The sequence below is a fragment of the Camelus ferus genome, chromosome 21 (genome assembly GCF_009834535.1).
Source record: "Camelus ferus isolate YT-003-E chromosome 21, BCGSAC_Cfer_1.0, whole genome shotgun sequence".
NCBI classification, from domain to species: domain Eukaryota; kingdom Metazoa; phylum Chordata; class Mammalia; order Artiodactyla; family Camelidae; genus Camelus; species Camelus ferus.
In genome coordinates, this window is record NC_045716.1 from 24,628,751 (window position 1) to 24,646,395 (window position 17,645).

General features: G+C 47.2%; 3 protein-coding genes across 4 annotated transcripts; 1 reads left to right on the forward strand and 2 right to left on the reverse strand.

Moving 5' to 3' along the window:
- Positions 1-777: 777 nt before the first annotated feature.
- MLLT11 (MLLT11 transcription factor 7 cofactor) lies at positions 778-6,025 on the reverse strand. 2 transcript variants are annotated; one of them, XM_006186633.3, is made up of 2 exons: positions 5,867-6,025; positions 778-2,158 (listed from the first exon to the last, which is right to left on the reverse strand). In XM_006186633.3, exon 2 carries the CDS (start codon positions 2,150-2,152, stop codon positions 1,880-1,882), a length of 273 nt encoding a protein of 90 aa, XP_006186695.1. In that variant the 5' UTR covers positions 2,153-2,158; positions 5,867-6,025; the 3' UTR covers positions 778-1,879. The 2 variants fall into 2 exon arrangements, with proteins under 2 accessions (XP_006186695.1, XP_014416290.1); XM_014560804.2 differs by having other exon boundaries at positions 5,913-6,021.
- Positions 6,026-6,760: 735 nt separating this feature from the next.
- On the forward strand, positions 6,761-14,920 carry CDC42SE1 (CDC42 small effector 1). The gene is made up of 5 exons (XM_032464341.1): positions 6,761-6,917; positions 9,987-10,283; positions 10,817-10,927; positions 11,643-11,731; positions 12,610-14,920. The coding sequence occupies exons 2-4, from the start codon at positions 10,230-10,232 to the stop codon at positions 11,715-11,717; spliced, it is 240 nt and encodes a 79-aa protein (XP_032320232.1). The 5' UTR covers positions 6,761-6,917; positions 9,987-10,229; the 3' UTR covers positions 11,718-11,731; positions 12,610-14,920.
- Positions 14,921-15,341: 421 nt separating this feature from the next.
- On the reverse strand, positions 15,342-17,616 carry C21H1orf56 (chromosome 21 C1orf56 homolog). The gene is made up of 2 exons (XM_006186631.3): positions 16,404-17,616; positions 15,342-15,484 (listed from the first exon to the last, which is right to left on the reverse strand). Exons 1-2 carry the CDS (start codon positions 17,580-17,582, stop codon positions 15,464-15,466), a joined length of 1,200 nt encoding a protein of 399 aa, XP_006186693.2. The 5' UTR covers positions 17,583-17,616; the 3' UTR covers positions 15,342-15,463.
- Positions 17,617-17,645: the final 29 nt, after the last annotated feature.

Here is a 17,645-nt window from a genome sequence, read left to right on the forward strand (position 1 = left end):
TACCAGTTGGTAACCATCACCACTATTCGCCATGAACTTTAGGACATGAACATGCTCTTTAGGTCAGCGAGAAGACCTTAAAAAAAATCGAGAAGGACACGTTACTGCTCCATTCTTTATTTGATTTAGGCTTTTGTCGTTGATGGTGGGCCTTTCAACACCTACGGGGTGTTGAACAACACCCCCTTTTCTGGACTTCTCTAGATCCTGTTCATGTTCTTCAGGGGACTTAACAGCATACTGCCAAACTGGTATTTATGGCATCCGTTTTTAAGTTTGAGGGTCAAAATCTTGTCTCACTCTTGTTTACATCCACTTAGTTGTCTGGTTCAGTGTCTTTCATATAGTAGGATTTCATAAACTATTTGTCAATTAATCCAATTTTTTTTAATTTAATGAGGCGAGTTATAAACTAAGCAGATAACATACTTTAGTTAATTCGTTTATTTTCTTAGGCACCAAGGCTGAGATAATGAAGGGCAGATTTACTGCCATCTAGAACTATTACCTCAAATATGTTGGTAGTCAATGGGCAAGCACAAGTGGTTGGTTACAGCTTTCTCCCGAAATACTTTAATTTTAAGTTGATTTCACCCGTTTTTCCTGTTGCTTATCTGTTCAACCTGAAGTTCATCATTTTAATGTGTAAAGGCTACTCAAATCCTTCTTCCTCAAAACTGAGTATTAGAAAGATAAAATACATAAGCTGAAAGTGAAAGCAAGGCTAATTGTTGAAATGTACACTCCTCCCCTGTGAAGAGAAAACTAGAATCCAGGTCTGGGATTGAATGTCTTTATTAAAGAAGTGATTAAATGGCAGCACAAATCAGCAGCAGTAATTTTGGAAGGACTGGGGACAAGGTGTAGGGTCAGTGTGATTGTTCATTTCTCTGGTTTCAAGGTAGCTGAGGAAATGTGCCTGAGGCCCATTGATTAGTATTCTACACTGCAAATGCAGGAGGGCAAAACTAAAACACTACAACCAAATCCTATGCTTTTTAAAAACTGAATAAAACCTTACAAATTATCATAATAGTCAGCAAGACTGCATCTTAATATTTGAAATCCGAGTGATTTTCCTCTGCTAGAGTTTTCAACCCACAGAAGAAAATTTGTAAAGTGAGTAGGCTTGAAGAAGGAACACTTTTGTGAGAGAGGGTGCCTATTTCTGACATGATTCAATGCTTTCCTTTATTGTCATTTCCCATGATGTATTATTTCCTCTTGTTTTATACCTTGAACTACCCCTTTCTCTGAGAAAAAGTGTATTACAAGAAGTAGAATTAAAAAAATGAGTCTTATCACCTTAGCATTTTAGAAATCCTACAGTATCCCACAGTCTTGTAGCAGATAATCTCAAATTAAAAACTACAAGGTTTTCACCAACCCTTGAAGAAATATTTGTTCACAAGCCTGGAGCAAGAAATTAGGAAGGTTTGAGCAATCTCTGAAGCTGTTCAAAAAGAAGTAAAAAAAATCAGTCCTCCATTTTCACTACTATACCGCTCTCGGGTGCCCTCACCAGGCCTGTTTTCTGGAATTAACATCTGGAGGAGGGAAAGGAGGACTCCCTGTGATCCAATACTCCATTGCTTGAACCCTTTACTTTGTGGCTTGAGGGCTTTTGAGAGAAACTGATAGATAGACAGATAATAAATAAACAAACAAACAAACAAATAAATAAATAAATAAATTAGTAAGTAAATAAATAAATAAATAAATAAACCGACCAACCAACCAACCACAATTCTGGCAGATTCATCAGCACCACCTCAACACAATAGAGGGGAGAGAGCAAGATTAATAGGGGAAAAGTGTGGAAAGTAAGGGGCTTGAAAGGGCAGACAATGAGGGCAAGGTGGCGGGAGAGGTCTTGGGCTTAGAGCAAGTCCAATTCGAAGGAGTGGATGCTGGCAATGGGCGCTCTCCAAAAGTTGAAGGTGCTGTACTCAAGGAGGGCATCGCCGTCAGGGCTTTTCTCCTGTTCTGCTCCAGTTGCTTGCCCGGTCATTTTGCCAACGCTGCTGTCCTTGATCTTGTAGGTGGGTGTATCTGACAGACCCAGGCCTTCCAGCTCCGACAGATCCAGTTCTGGAATGGGCATCCTCCAGAAAAGAAAGGAGCTGTACTGGCTACTCACAGGGTCCCTCATAACTTCCTAAAAAGAAACCACTTGTCAGTCTTCATGCTATAGCCACCTGTTTGTGGCCCATGGCCTTTCCTTACTGAGAAATTTTATATCCCATTTGCCCCTGTACATAACCCAAATTCCCTAGGACAAGATTCAGGAACTCTTCCTCTATTACTGCTTTCAACCATTTGCTAACTCCTCCCCATCTTGGAATGACTTATTTACTGCCTGCTGCTTGGGTCTGGTTTTATGGCTTCCAGAATCTGGCTCCATTCTTCCTAGCAGTAGTACATCCTGTGCTACAGCTACGCTCATTCATGTCTTGCTTAACTCTCTCCACTCTCCATCTTAAAATAGTACCCAAGTTTCAAGACTCCATTCAAGTCCTTAGAGGGATCTTTCCCCTGAACTCATATGTCAAAGACTTGATTTCTTCCTGCCTTTAGATTAGTAGGTCATGGTACCGCTGCAAAGGGCTGCTATAACATTTCTGCTTACTGTTTTCCTCCCTGCTTTCTAAACCCACTATAAACTCCCCTCTTCCAGGAGGACATCCTTACTTACATCCTTACTCAGCTCCATCTACCCTATTTTTTCCAGCATCTCCCCCAACACCTGTATAATTTTACCTGACTGTATCAGTTTGGGGTTACAGATCACTATTATGTGTTTTGTATAGAGATAATCTTATCTTCTTCAAGGGGCTGAGAGTTTCCCCAAGAGTGAAAACCAGTCTGCATTGTACCTTCTTCACAAGTGCTAGGCTTTGCAAACCAAAGACATTCAAGGCTGCTGATTAATTTTCCCTCACTATTTAATACAATGAATACCTTGCCACTACCATTTATAAGCCCACAAATAAACCTTAACAGCCTATTTCTCTCTAGCCTACCTCTCCTTCAGAACAAAATCCAGGTGCTAAAAGAATTTTCCTATGCTATAGCAGGATCTCTTTTCTCTGATCTCAATGCTAGAATAACCTGATGATAGAGCAAATGGATTGGAAATTTCAGATAAGGAAAGTATAGATTGGAAGAAGAAAGTCTTTTAATAGAATTAGGTACTTTTCTATATTTTGATGAATACTTCTATCAACTTTGCTCGTCCCACCCACACCCTGATGTTAGACTATTCTACCTCCCTGCAGCCTCCATCCAGCTGCTTACTAGCCAAAAGAAGGGACAAGAAGCATTAGTTGAAATGTTCCCGAAGGAGCAGAAAGAACATTCCACTACCTCCAAAAATAGAACCCATCTCAAAAGGCTGTCCTCCAGCACACTCCAGTGGCTCTCACCAGGCCTTGAAGCTCCTAAACAGTGGCCTTAAAGAGGTTCCAAAATGCCCCTAAATAATGTGGCAGGAAGAGTAGACTTTAATCTAGAACACGGTCACGTGTGAGTGTAGGGGCTTTAGGAATGCTGAGTGGGTAGACTAGGATGTTTTTAATGTTAAAAGTGGATTCTGAGTTGCTTTCTTCTTAGGTTCAGGCTCCAAAATAAACCCTGGGAACTGACTCAGCAGAGAAGCTGCTTGGAAGGAGAGTGATTTGGGGACTGGAACAGGGTGGGGGAGCATGTTGGAAAGGTGAGGTCATCGTTCCGTGATCTTCAGCCCTGATCATCTCCACAGTAATTTGCAGAGGTATGTGCACAGAAAGCTACAAAAAATGTCCCTATCAACCAACCAAACAACTCTGGCTTAGGTCTGGGACTACTGAGATCCTAAGGAGCAAACCTTAGGAACCAACAGTGTTGTTGACGTCTTCTTAAGGGATTTTTTTTTAAAACTAATTGCCATTTTTGTCTACCTAGCTGGCTTCTTTTACATCCCCTCCCTTACCAATCCCCTCCAGAGTGAGCTTAATAAAATGCTGGGCATGTAATAGACTCTTTAAAAAATGGAATCATAGGGAGAAAAAAAAAAATCATAGAATTTTAAAACTAGAAAACATCTTAGAAATTATCCAGCCAGTTTGGATAGTGTCTCCTAAGCCCCAGTTTGGTCCTTTTTTGATGTGTTGTACATAGATAGTTGCCTGCAGTTTTATATAATCTTATACCAATATTTTCAAAATTTGCAAGAATTCTTAGTTCCTGAAGAATAGATATTCAGTGGGTTAGGTGTTGATTGTTCCTGTGATTCTGATCTGAATAGTGAAATTGCAAAAGGCAGAAGAGAGCAGGCTGGGATTGAGCAAAGGAAAAATCTCTTTGACAAACTGACTCCTTTTCTTACATCCAGCTATGTATAAAAACTGCCCAAACAATTCTGAATATCTGACAGAACTTCTCTTGCAATTAAAAAAGCTAAAGGAAATTTTACAAAATATTAACTCAAAGACATGCACCGAATACCAAATGCATTTCAGAAAGGCACTCAATCAAGCATATATGTCATTTAATATCAAATTAAGGACGCTGACTATACAGAAAATTGAAGCTAAAAATACCCTTTACATTAGTAGTGAAAATTTTAAATTTAATATAGTATGGATTTAATTCCCAAGTACCCAAATTTTACGCAAAGTCCCTTTTCAATTAGCTTTCTCTTCCCCAAATATTCTCTACCCGTACCTCATCTATCTTTATATCTCTCATTTACTTATCTTAAAGGACTCGGACAGTGACTTGTGCCACAATATATGCTCAATAAATGCTTCCCACTTTATTCACTTTAAATTATTCAGATATTTTAGGCAAAGGTAATTTCTTTATAAATATCATTGTCTATTCTTAGAGAGACACAATTAGCAAATACATAGTATCAGGTGGCTTTCTCTGAGCCACACAGACACACCCAAATACGCTTTGTCCAGACCCTCTGTGGGAAATTCGGGGCCTACCCAACAGGGCCTTGCTGTGTCATGCTGCCATCATAGAGGGGAAGGACAAGGGATGGTGGTGGAGGGGAATAGAACCTCTCGGGCATCTCATTATATGTGTCTCATTCTGGGCTTGGATTTTCCTGTTAGCCATGTCCTTCCCCCACGTATTACACTGAGCTGCAAATAAGCCTTTCTTTTCCAGAATCTGCCCCCATACCTAGCTCTTGTTGTCTGTACTGATTTCAATATGGAATCAGGCAGTTCTCCAGCACAGAGGCCCCTACCTTCATACCTCAAGCTGCCCCTTTTTTTGGAGCAAAGGTTTGACAATGGGAGGAGACTGTTCAAAGAAAGGTCAAGATTAATCTCAATATTATTGAATATCTCTCCCCCTAAACTCCTTCCTACAGAGACAAATAAGTTTGGAGTGAGGGTAGACACATCAATGGAACATGACAGAAAAAAAATGGAAATATAGGGAAGTAGAGGCTAGAGCGACCCAGTAGGACTATAGATTCATCAAAAATCTGGTAGAACATCAATAAAACATGTTAAAAAAAAAACTGGTAGAACAAATTACGGCTTGAGAAGGAAGATATAGATAACTAGACTGAAGATAATAAAATACACAGGACAATAAATTATAGGCCAATTGATAACTGAAATAAAGGAGATAAATGCTGAAAAATGATAACTACATGTAAATTATTAGAAATTAACGTCTGTGTGAAGGATTGTAAGGCATGGATGGAGACCTTAGCAGAGATGTGAAACGCTGAACAAGTAACTACCCATTGTTCACAGCGCTGCCTTCTCTCCTCTTGAACTGTACCCCAACCTCACCCTCATTTGGGGTCTTCAGCCTCTTCTATCTTTGCAGCCCCCTGCCCCCCTCCCTCAGTTTAGTTTACCTGTTACCAGTGAATTACTAGCGTGTTCCAAAGATGCAGGGAGTACCTCAGGGCTCCGCTGTCTGCTCTGGGCTGGAGAAAAAGAGCGACTGGGGCTTTGACGGCTTTGTCTTCTCCCTCTCTCTTCAGTGACTGAGTCAGTCTGCTCAGCCTCCCCCTGCAATGCAGCCCCTCCTAAGAAGGGCGGAAGGACTCCCCGCCCCCTCCCTGCCTGACTCGGCTAATTCAAATGATAGGTTCCAGAACACTTCGGGCAGGGAGACAGGATTAAAGCATCTCCGTAGGCTTATTGGTCTGCACTATGATTCCCGAGCTCTTCCATCAGTACCATGCTGACTGAGGGTGCAAATGAACGAGCAGTTAATTGTCCTTTAATTTTAGGCTTTATGGGTTTATGGATTAAAAATCTTAACTGTAGACAGTGATGGAAGAGTGTTCCTTTATTCCCCAATTTAAGAATTTCAGGTTACGAAGTGGTTTTGAGAATCAGAAAAATTCTCCATCTCTCCGTTCAATCCTTACTCCTCCCAGTTCACCTCCCTACCCTCGCAATGGGTAAACCTAGTCCTTTTCCATTTGGGGTAGAGCACAAGAAGGCTGGGGGCTGTGTGTGCTTCTCCGAATCTTTGAACTTGGTTGGGGCCGGGGGTTTGGGGGCTCCGCTTCCTTTGCCCCGCAACGCCTGGCGCGCCAGGGGAGCGCGCGATTCGGGGTGGGGGGCGGCTAGCTGGGGTGCCTGGCCCTCCACGGGGACCCACTCTCCCGGGTCCTCCCAGCAGGGGCTGCGGCCTCGGGGGGCCCCTCCCACGTCCCTCCGGCGCGCAGCGCCGCCTCCGGCCGCAGGCGAGCGGTGCGTCGGGCTCCCAGCCGGACGGCTTTCGTAAGCGCGTCGCGGCCGTTTCCGCCCTCGGCCAGCCCCACCTCTGCCGGCGCGCCCTCGGCTTCCCCACCGCGCCGAGGAGCGAGCCCGGGAGCCCCACTCTGGCGGGCGCCAGGCAGGAGCCCCCCCACACCAGCTGTCGCCGGACGCCTTGATGTCGGAGCAGAGCAGGTGACGCCTTGGAGTCGGTCCCTCGGCCCGTGCGCCCCGCCTGCCCAGCCAGGCGGAGACGCACCGGATGCTGGGGGTGGGGAGGGAGGGTGTCCAGGGCTGTCGAGATGCTGGGCCGGTGGCAGAGGGGTGCGCTCCGTGAGTAATCATGCCCCTCCGCTCCCGGGCGTGCGAGGGTGAGGCCGCCGAAGAGTAGAAGGGAAAGAGGGTCTGGAGTGTTGGGGGAAGCTGGGAGGGGGAGAAGGTCCCTTTTGAGACTCACCGACCTCGGTGGGGCGTGTGCCAACAAACTGAAGCAGAGCTGGTCCGGGAAGGTCTAAATCAGAGCCAGGCAGCCACGGAAGACAGTGACAAAGTCCGAAAGATTTACAGAGAAGTCTCAATCCCAGTTCAACCTTGGGAAGGGCAGAGAGTTTCTGGGTAGATTTGGGGGGTGGGCAGAAATGGAGTCTATGTGACTGAATATACTGGGGAGGGAGAGGTTAGGCCTAGCTCTGTTTCCTCTTAAGCCTCTACAAGACCTTTCCTGGGGAAGGGCACGTTGGTCCTGGGGCAAATGCCTGTCACTTGACTGAAACGTGGGGTCCACCCCCACTTCTCTAGAGCCCCGCAGCAGCCCTCCACGTCTGGAGGTCTCCACCGGGGACCAGCTGCAGCCCTGGGCGCATAGCCAGGATTGCCCACTCCATTCTCTCAATTCTCTTTCTCTCCAGCTGCTTCTTGTGAAGGCTTGTCAGGCAGCGGGTTGGAGGCCTTGGGGCTGGAGGCAGCGGGACCGGGAGAACCGGTTTGGGGCTCGAACAGGACCAGGGAACTGCCTCTGTACATCCTTCCTCCCTGGAACCTTTCTCCCGGCCGTTCTCCTGCTCACTCCCCAGTAGTTTTAAAGCTCTTAAGCCCCATTATGACCTTGGTGTCTCTCCCAGCTCTGTATTTCACCCTTCCTTTTTGGGACTCGGGCCCAGTTCTCAGCACTACTTGGCTGTCAGGATATGGCCTTATAGCGTCTAATCCTGATCCCTCCTGCTGTTTACCCTGCCCCTTCCCCTTCACTGAGGGGTGGGTAGTGGGTTCAGGACTTCGTTTTTCCTCAACCCACTTTTGTCTAGATATTTTAAAGGAGAGTGGCAGCCAATCACCCTTACTTCCTTTCCGGGCCTTGTTCCCCTCCTCCCTCACCACCACCACCTTCACCCTGCCCAGTCTTCTCCTCATGCTGACCCCACCCCCAAGTTTCAGAGACCCTTATGTCCTGTGTCCTGGGGAATGGAATTTCCTGGTCACTTCTCATCATCATTGGTCATTTCATGCCAAGTCTCCCCCCCACACACTTTCCCTCCACCCAGCTCTGGCCAGGTCCCTGGAAAAGGAACAGAAACGTCCTTGTTCCCTTCACTGCCCCTTTCCCTCTCTCCCTTCTCGCTCTCTTCTCTCCTCTCCCCTCCCACCATCCGCTTCTGTCCACTCAGCTTTGAGCAAGGGGGGTGTTGAGGGAGAATCCAGTCTCAGAACAGCCTGTCTGGTAGTGTTGGGGGGTTTCCTCTGATTCTTCATTGTTTTCTTCAACCTTCCCACCCCACTAACCCTTACCACCCAATATCACCACCAGCACGACAAACCCTGTGACCGGCTGACTTCCCCACTGACCACAGCTCCCCTCTCTGGACAGCTGTGTTCTGACTTCCGCCCTGTCTCATTACTCCTCCCCTCCAGTGGTGGGAAGGGAAGTAAGAGAAAGCCCAGGCTCCTGCGTCTTTCCCCCGCTGTATCTCAGTGTTTGTGTGATCTCATCTCAAGGCTGATTTTAAAAAAGCCTTCTCAGTTCTTAGATCAGTGTGGGGTGTCAGAGCATCAGGATTCCAGTCCTGGAGGGAGGGGAGATTCCTGTTCAGGCTAAAGTGTAATGTTCGTGAAACTGCCCTGTTTGGAATCTTTGAGGTTGCCTATTTTATGGGACTGGGGGAGTGCGGTGACAACTGAGGAAACCCATCTGTGCCCTGTGCTGGCTGGCAGTAATGAAAAGGCGAGGAAGTTCTTCCTTGGACACTAATGCTATTGGAAAATTCCTCGTGTCTGGTTGGCTGCTGAAGCTTGGGGTTGGAAATGGTGAGGGAAGAGACGACAGGTTACAGCATGAGGGGAGGAGGAAGAGAGGGAGGACCAGGCCCTGTGGGGTGTGAGGCAGAGCAGAGCGGCACGATAGGACATGTGAAGAGGTGGGGAGGCCGGGAAAAGATTCCTCATGGGACAGAAGATACTGGCACATGTACCTACAGCCTGCTCACAGATGATCTATGCAGGACGCACACGCAGGGATGTGGCCATGCCACGTATGTGCAGACAGGTGCACACACAAGAGTGCATTGATACAGAACACAGATAAACTGTGTATACAGCCCTCAGGAGGGATCTCAAGGTTAAATAATAAAGGAACTGTTAAATGGCTTCTGGGAGGAGTTGGATCTTGGTTGAGGGAAATGAGGAGGAACAAGGGCAGGGAAGAGAGAGGGAAGCATTCCTCACTGCAGAGTCTTGAGTTCCGACCTGCTGCAGTCAGTCACCTAGAACCTAGGTAGTCAAGGCCTCTCTTGGTCTTAAAAAAAATCTAGGTGTTCAGGGTAAAGTAAGGAAAAAGGGAGGGTCAGGGGTGGAGTTCTTGTTTGTGAGACCGAAAAACCACCATTTCCTCTTCAGAGTCATTTAAATGTCCCTCCCCTTCTGCCCTGAACCCAGGGAGAAGGGAGGTGGAGCTGGTAGCACCCCGACACTTTGCTCATTTCTGCCGGTATCCTCTGGTCCCTTCCCATCCTCGCTCCAGCCCCAGCCCCGCTCAGCTCCAGTTGGTACCAGCAGCTGCTGCTTCTTAACCCCTTGGTGACCTTCTGGTTCTCTTCCTTTGTCTGAGAGTCAGGCTTTGAGGTGCTTATGTTCAGAGCAGGTTAGTGCTGGGTGTAGGACTAGGGCTTTTAAGGGAGAGCAGGAAGGTGTGGGCTCATCAGATGGCTTCTCAGGAGATGGGCAGGGGGTTCTTATTAACCTTTCTTCTCTCTTTACTTTCTGCTCATCCAGGGTTCCAAGTCTGTGGAAGACATAACCTTGTGCCTGCCTGCCCACCCTACTCTCAGGATCTGAGACACTGACCTTCACTGCTCAGCTCAGGGCTCCAAGGACTACTTTCTCCAGACCTGTCCAGCTGAGGCAACCCAGGGTGTTGTTAGAGCTGAGGGGAGTGAGGAGTGGGCGGTCACAGCACCAGAGCAGGAGCCCTCCAGGGCCTCAGGCAGAGGAGTGAAACTGGAACCATCAGGGAACATGAGTGAATTTTGGCACAAACTGGGCTGCTGTGTGGTAGAGAAACCCCAGCCGGTAAGTGTCCCCAACCCCACCCCAAACACACAGAAACCAGGTACCAGACACTGTGAAGTAGACATGCCATCTAGGATCTGCCGTCCACAAAGCACGTTTCTTGCCTCCCTGTCTGTCAGGATGGCTTCTGTGGCCAGGCAGGTGTGTACATAGGATAAAGGGGACTGGGTGATGGAAGAAGTAAATGGTCCTAGCTGTCACCTCCTGTTCTTGTCCATTCTGAGTTGGGCAGGAGTTGTAGGTAGAGCTTAATACCTGCCAGTTTTTCCCATTGTTTCCTTATCAGCCAGAGGTGACTTTGACATGTCCTTTCTTGGTCCAGTCTTCCCTGTACAGGCCACTGCCCTTACCGCCCTTCCCTTTCTGCATTTATGTTGTTCCGCTTTGTCCTTCATACCCTAGTGATTTCCCTATTACAATGCCCTGTCCCCTTTCCCACCAGGCCCTTAGCTCTTCCCTTAGTGGTTTTCAAGACTCTTTTCCCTGTGACTGGAGGAAGGGATTTCAGACATAACTCCATCTTCTCCAAGCAGAAGAAGAAGAGGAGACGGATTGACCGGACCATGATTGGGGAACCAATGAATTTTGTCCACCTGACTCACATTGGCTCTGGGGAGATGGGGGCCGGAGATGGACTTGCCATGGTAACAAGGGAATGGGGAGAGGTTGATATGGGATTATGGCCTTGAACTATGCCCCTTTTTGAAAGTTCAAGCTGGAGGCATAGCAAAATACTCTATGGGAAGCAAGAATCTAGGATTCTAGTCCCGGTCGCAGGCTGCATAAATCTGAGGCCTGGCATTTCAGATCTCTGATCTAGGCTCCTCTGTCTTTATGCTTAGCAGATTGCTCTTCACTGGGATGGGAGATACACGGTCTTAAGATTTACTTGGGGGGCTTTTTCCAAAAACCCTAACCTTCCTTTCTATTAATTAAAAACTGCTATCTCAGCACCACAGTAAATTGTATTGTGTTCGGGAGTGTTGGGACAGGAAAAGGTCTGAGCACCTTTGTCCTTTGATGTCTTGTATGCATTTCTGCCCTCAAAACAAGGGAAATGGGCTTGGAGCTAGTGAAGGAGTCTTCACCAATTATGAAACTCAGATAAATATGAGAGAGTCCTTTGTGAGGAAATCTTATTAGTAAAAAACCCTTTTTCTCTCATCCTCATGAGGGTCAGTGTGAAGGGAGGCACTGAGACTTCCCTTGGAGGAATGGAGGTTAGTTTTTACCATTTCAGATTGATTTTGTGGTCAAGGAGCTGGAGGCACGCCTCCTCTTTGCTGGAGGGCGCAGGGGAGGTCTCTTACTGTGCCGTATGGAGACTTGGGAGAGGGTCTCACATGTGCCTTTTCACAGACAGGTGCCGTTCAGGAGCAGATGAGATCCAAGGGAAACCGAGACAGGCCGTGGAGCAATTCTAGGGGCTTGTAGCTCCAGCAGGAATGGTGAGTGATTAGAGAAACCCATCTTACGCCTCTAGCCTCCTGCCAGCACATTGTGATTCCCTGCCTCAGAACCCTGATCCCCTGCAAGAATGGGAAGTGAACGGAGGGAAAAAGAATTAGAATAGAAGAGGCAAGAATGTAGGGTCCATATAACAGCGAGAAAAGAACTGAACAAAATAAACTATGCGTCCAGTATTTAATTTTGATATTAAATAATTGAACCCCAGATATTTAAGCTCAAAAGAAGACTGTCTTGATAGAGCCCCTATATTTTATTGGATGAATTTATATTCTATAAAATGGAATGAAATTGAGAAGGTCTATGATTTTGCTGCGACTAAATTTGGTGAAACAAAAAGTTATAAGGACAACTTAGTTGATGAGTTTCTTAAAATAAATCTGTCAAGTTAATTTTGACTGAGGGGGGAAAAGGATGGTATCTTTGAACATGAACATATTTAAGATAAAATTTATAAATAAAATTCTAAATTGAAAATATATTCAATTTAATAAAGTTATTACCAATTTACTAGGCTTTTTAGCAGTTTACTTAATTAAAAATTATCTGCCTACAGAGAAGAGTTAATTGGAAGTGTCATGTATTTCAAATTGTTAATCATAAAAATACATCTTTAAACACAGGTAACTATTTTGTAAGCCATCAATATAATAAAACTTGTTGGTCAATCAGTTAAAAAAAAAAAAGAATGTAGGATCCAGAAGGGCAAAGAGAAAGGGATGTGCAGGCAGAAATAGAAATAGAAAAAAGAGCATAATGTAGAAATAGTTAAGAGTCTGAACCAGGTGGTGCCTTCTGCCTGAGGCTGGAGGTTTTCTTCGAGGCTAATCTTTCTTGTTTTTCTTTTTTTTAAAATCAGGTTCTACTGTGTGTCCAGCCTCCACCCTGTCCAGCCCAGAAGAGATGCTGCCCCCACCAGATGCCCTCCTAGAATCAGTGACCCCAGGGCCCCTCTTTTCCCTGACTAATAGTGCCTCACAAGGCGTGGGGGCTGGACTCCCTCCCCTCCCTCTGGCTGTAGCCCCTCCTGGAGATGGGGTCAAGGCAGCAGGACTGACCAGGTGACTACTGGTTGGCCAGAGGAGCTCAGCTGGGGCCTCGACACTCTCAGATCTGAGATAGGAGTTTTCTGGGAACCTGGAATGGGTTCCTTTCTCCTGAATGATGGTCTAGGTGCCATATGTTTTTAAACTCTTAACCTGAAACTCCTTAAATGTGGTGGGTGAGTGAGATTATGGAAGCTGAAGCCGGCTTTGCTGAGAAGCTCCCTCCCTCCCTGCCCTTTCCTCCTGGAATGAACTGAAGCAGACGTCAGCCAGGGGCTGGGCGGGTGACCACTAGCTAGTCTACTCTCTCTCTCTAGATCTCTGACTTACAGTCCCTCAGTAGCTCTCTGCCAATACAGGGTCTTTTTCTAGGTAGGCCTCTAACCCTGTTTCTGTAGCATAGCTAGCTCCCTAAGAGCTTTCCTTTTTTTTACAAAAAAATACTTTTTTAAATTCGACTTCTCTTAATTACCCCCATCCTGCTACTACCTCTTCCTTAATCCTGTCCCTGTTAGGAACCTTACTGTTTCCCACTGGATAAGAGTTAAGCTAAGAGGTGGATCTTAACCTGAAGACATTCCATGTAAGTTTTGGGGATCTGGCCTACCCTCTGCCAACCTCCTTGCTGGCCTAAGTGAGAGCAGGAAGAGGGATCTGGAGAGAAACCCAGAACGCAGCCAAACTAGGAGGTATGTCTCAGGGTGTACTATTGATCACTGAGGATGGGAGGGCTGGTGAGATAAACGGGTTGACAACAATCATTGAGTGAGCTTAAGATCCTTACAGCATGGGAGCAGAAAGACCTCTAGAGCAAGGTTGCTTAACCTAGGCACTTTTGACATTTTGGGCTGGATAATTCTTGGTAGTGAGGGACTATGCTGTGCATTATAGGATGTTTAGCAGCATCCCTGGCCCACCCTAGTTATAACAACCAAAAATGTCCCCAGACATGGCCAAATGTCTCCAAGGCGGCAAAATCACCCCCAGGGGAGAGCCACTGCTCTAGAGTCAAGGTATGTTTCTCTTGAGTGATTTCCACTTACTCATCCTAAGCCTGAGCCACGGATGAACTAGGGTTCCTTGTAAAGTAGGCTCAGGGGGCCGCACATAATCTCCAAACTTCTTTATTCCATGTGCTGCCTGTGCTTGCGTGGGTTCATGTCTCTACGATGGACATGTACTGTGCTCCATTCTTAATGCTCTCTGGAGGAGGGGTTCCTGCAGGGTGGAGGCCTGGACAGGATATCGTGGGATTATGGAACAGAAGGAGAGAAAAGCAGTAGAGTTGCAGATACCCCAGCTTATCCTCCCCAAATTTTAAGCTCTGTATCTGTGCCGTAGTCCTAGAATCAGACACAAATAAGACTCAGGGAGTTTTGTCTGAAGACCAGGTCCCACTCTCCACCTGGCTGAGGAGTCTGCTTTAGGTGGGAAAATAATGTAGGAGCAGGGTCATTAGGCACTTTCAGTTTTCTCAGGTGTTTTTTGTTCTGACCCCTTCCTTGCAGGGTGACTGAGGGGCAGAACAGGACAGATGAGCTTCTGCCTGCTCCATGAGAAGGTGGTCTCATTAGCTTGGTAACAGGAAGCATCCTGTCTGATGGTAGTGGGGGTCAGGAATGTGGGAATTAGGATCCACTCTGCTGATTCCACTATCCATCCAGTTCACCCCCTCCTGTAGTGACTGAGGCGCTCATCTTTTGGAACCTCCGTGTATTTCCTGCAGGTTTTTAGTGTCTAAGCTTGGTCATAGAAATACATTCCCAATTTATTCAGTTCCGGTCTAGCTAATTGCTCTGAAGGTAGCTCACCTTGTTGCCCTAAATTCTCTCAAAAGCCTGAGGGTTACACTAGATCTAAAGGGTTAACAGGATAGGGTAGACAGGTGGGGGCCTCCTGGAATCTGGTCATCCTGATCTTGAGCCTTATTCTGATGCCTGCTCTTTGGACACAATCTTCTTTTCTTTGGTGCTCTCTCACCTTCAGCTGCCTTCTCTAATGTGTATGCTGCCATCACTTTAACAGTATTTAGAGTGATGGGAATGGGTTTGAGAGTCATAATTTATATTAAAAATTGTTGGACTTTTAAATACATTTTCAAATAAAAAATGTTTAAGCAAAACAGTTGCAGAGTAATCACTATAGGTGTGTTGTTGGGTTAAAGGATAGACGTGGTTAATGAAGGCAACTCCCAGGAAGTGACTGTCAGGGAATTTTGTGCCGACATTGCCCTTTCTGAGGAGAGAAGGCTAAGTGTTGTGAAGGCAGGAAGCCCACCATCATCTTCCAAGGGCTTAGCTCGTCATTCCTGTTCCTTTTTCTTGGCATTCATCTGAGATTTTTCAGGTCTTTAAAAGAAGTAATTGTTTAAAGACAACTTTGGAGATGAGCAAGATGAGCAGCATCAACATTTTTATCCTGTGGGACAGGGTAGGGACCAAGCCAGAGGCTGCTAGCTACACAGTTCAGTTTTTAAGAGTCCAGAGATTTATGGTCTCTCTCTCTCTCAGATACCACTGTAAAAAGACACAAAAAGACCAAACAATGTTTTTGGGTTTTTTTTTCCTAGTTTTGTTTTTCTGTACTAAAAATATCCAGTGGGTGCTGGGATTGAAAGGGGAGGAGAGGTAGAGATGCTGACACCTCCTCTTGTGGTTGAAGTGGCCATTACCTCTGATTTCTGTTTATCTGAGTAAGGAAACAAAATAGAGAAAAGGGAAAATATTATAACCACATCTATATTCTTTTCCCTTCCTTGCTTCTTCATTTCTTTCTCCCCACAAACTCAACACTCATTCCCTCAACACTACTGCCCACTATTTATGCTGCTTTTTTATATTGAATAATGGTATCGGACACACAAGGAGAAGGACAGAAACAAACTGCTGAAATGACCAAGTAGACATGTTACTGTCCTTCCCCTCTCCCCAGGGCCCTGTCATCCTGAGACCTTGAGGATATTTTATCAGATCAGTTAGAAACTTTGGTAGCTCTTTTGGTAAAGTAGAGGACTATCCTTCCTTGAGACTTCTTAGGTTTCTGGGAATAACCCCAGAAGGACAGTTCTAAGGGACGGCGGTGGTGAAGAGCATGGGGACTACTGAAAAACAGACTTGGCTTAAATCTTGCTGTGACTCTGTCACTTACTAGCTTTGTAAACCCAATTCATCTCTAAAGTGGGAATAATTCTACCATAGGGTTGTTGTGAGAATTGAGCCAGGTAAAGTGCACATGCTAAGACCTCAGATATTGGCGGCTGTAACTGTTAAGTTGTATTAGTAAGCTGAAAGCTATTAATATCTTCCATATCCATTACTTATCTGTGCATCAAGAATTCTTTATATACCTACAGTCTTAACAATTTGGTCAGTAATCATCTGATGACCAACAATACATGTTGCCTAACAGGCTAACAGCAGTTACTTAAAAAATAATTGGTGGAATCAGTGGCTAATGATGTGAATAACCAATGCATATTATGAATCAAGAACCAAACAGGTAAGTAATAGTTCATGCAGACACACTGGCTGGCTTAGCAGCAGGGTTTTGGGTATCAGGACTTTTCAGATCCATTAACAAAGATCCTGGCTCAACACCAAACACTTACTGGTTGCATCTCTGTGAACACTGAAGAGAGGCTGTTCCAAATATCCTCCAGCCCAATCCTGACCCGTTTCCAAAAAGCAAGGGCTGAGCTGTACCTGGGGCTGGGGCTGGGGATGAAGGGGGTGGGTCTGAGTCTGGTGACCAGGGGAGGAATGGGGGTGGTGGTGGTGGTGGTGGTGGCCTTAGTGGTGGTCTGAGTGGTGCAGCTGGTGTCAGGACAGAGACCTGCGTCCAGGGGGCACTCCTCCCGTTGCCGGTTGCAGGGGCATATGTGGTAGGTGCAAGGTCGGTGCTCAGTGTGGAGTTGGCTCAGGGCCCCAACGCGGAGGCGCCCGGAAAGGCCGTGCAGCTTCCCGCCCCGGCTCCGGCTCATGGTGCCTGACTTGCAGTGGCAGTGCCACGGGCCCCAGGGCCCCAGCACCAGCTGCAGATCCTCGGGAGCTGGCATGGCTGTGGGCGAGGGCGGTGGCCACGGGTTCGAGGAGGACCTTGCTGTTGACCATTGGCTCCGGGTGCTGTCGGAGAACGGCTGATCCGCAGCGGTCTTCCCGGTGGAGGGCGGCTGGCTTGAACTCATAGTGTTTTCAGAATCATGGCCATTCGCTGCAAACCCTCGGGTGGGAATCGTACTGGAAGTCTCCGAGCCAGTGTCATTCTTTCTGGTGTAAATTACTACTCCTTCTTCCAAAGACCCATCCTCCTCCTCCGCCAAACGCGACCGGCTACCTGTGGACACCGTGGAGGCCAAGAGCTCGGCAGCAGCCGGGCCTGCCATGCGGTCGGCCGCGGCCACAATGTCATCCTCATCCTCCATTGTTACCCTTATTTTCTGGGTAACACGGCTCCGGGCAGTGGTCCGGTAGCTGTGGGTCATAGGGCCCCCGAAGCGGAAAGTGTCCCGCTGCGTCGCGGTGGCGGTGGCGGTCGAAGTCAGGCCTTGGGCCCCCGCCGCCCGGGACCGCAGACTCAGCAGCAGGGCCCAGAGCAGTGCGGCGGCGGCGGGGACCATGGGGCTGGACGGTGTGGGGTTGGGAGGGAGGCCAGCGAGGAAGGCCGGGGCTCCCACCTTCTCTCCCTCCCTTCCACTCTCGACCCTCGGGGTCGTTAGAACCGAGGCCCGTGGGGGAGGGGCGGGGGCTCCGCCGCGCGCCCCTCCCCTCCCCCAGACCCCCTCCCCCATGCCCTCTCCCCGCAGGCCCAGGCGCTCAGCTAAAAATCCCAGGGAACCTGTAGCGTGAACCCT

What these genes read in the sequence shown, in the direction of transcription:
- MLLT11 (XM_006186633.3), bottom strand. Translation starts at nt 2,152, where the DNA reads ATGAGGGACCCTGTGAGTAGCCAGTACAGCTCCTTTCTTTTCTGGAGG.
- CDC42SE1 (XM_032464341.1), top strand. Translation starts at nt 10,230, where the DNA reads ATGAGTGAATTTTGGCACAAACTGGGCTGCTGTGTGGTAGAGAAACCC. An exon ending in TGGTAGAGAAACCCCAGCCG is followed by an intron (nt 10,284 to 10,816) that starts GTAAGTGTCCCC and finishes TTCTCCAAGCAG; the next exon opens with AAGAAGAAGAGGAGACGGAT. An exon ending in CCGGAGATGGACTTGCCATG is followed by an intron (nt 10,928 to 11,642) that starts GTAACAAGGGAA and finishes GCCTTTTCACAG; the next exon opens with ACAGGTGCCGTTCAGGAGCA.
- C21H1orf56 (XM_006186631.3), bottom strand. Translation starts at nt 17,582, where the DNA reads ATGGGGGAGGGGGTCTGGGGGAGGGGAGGGGCGCGCGGCGGAGCCCCC. An exon ending in TGTTCACAGAGATGCAACCA is followed by an intron (nt 15,485 to 16,403) that starts GTAAGTGTTTGG and finishes TTCCTTACTCAG; the next exon opens with ATAAACAGAAATCAGAGGTA.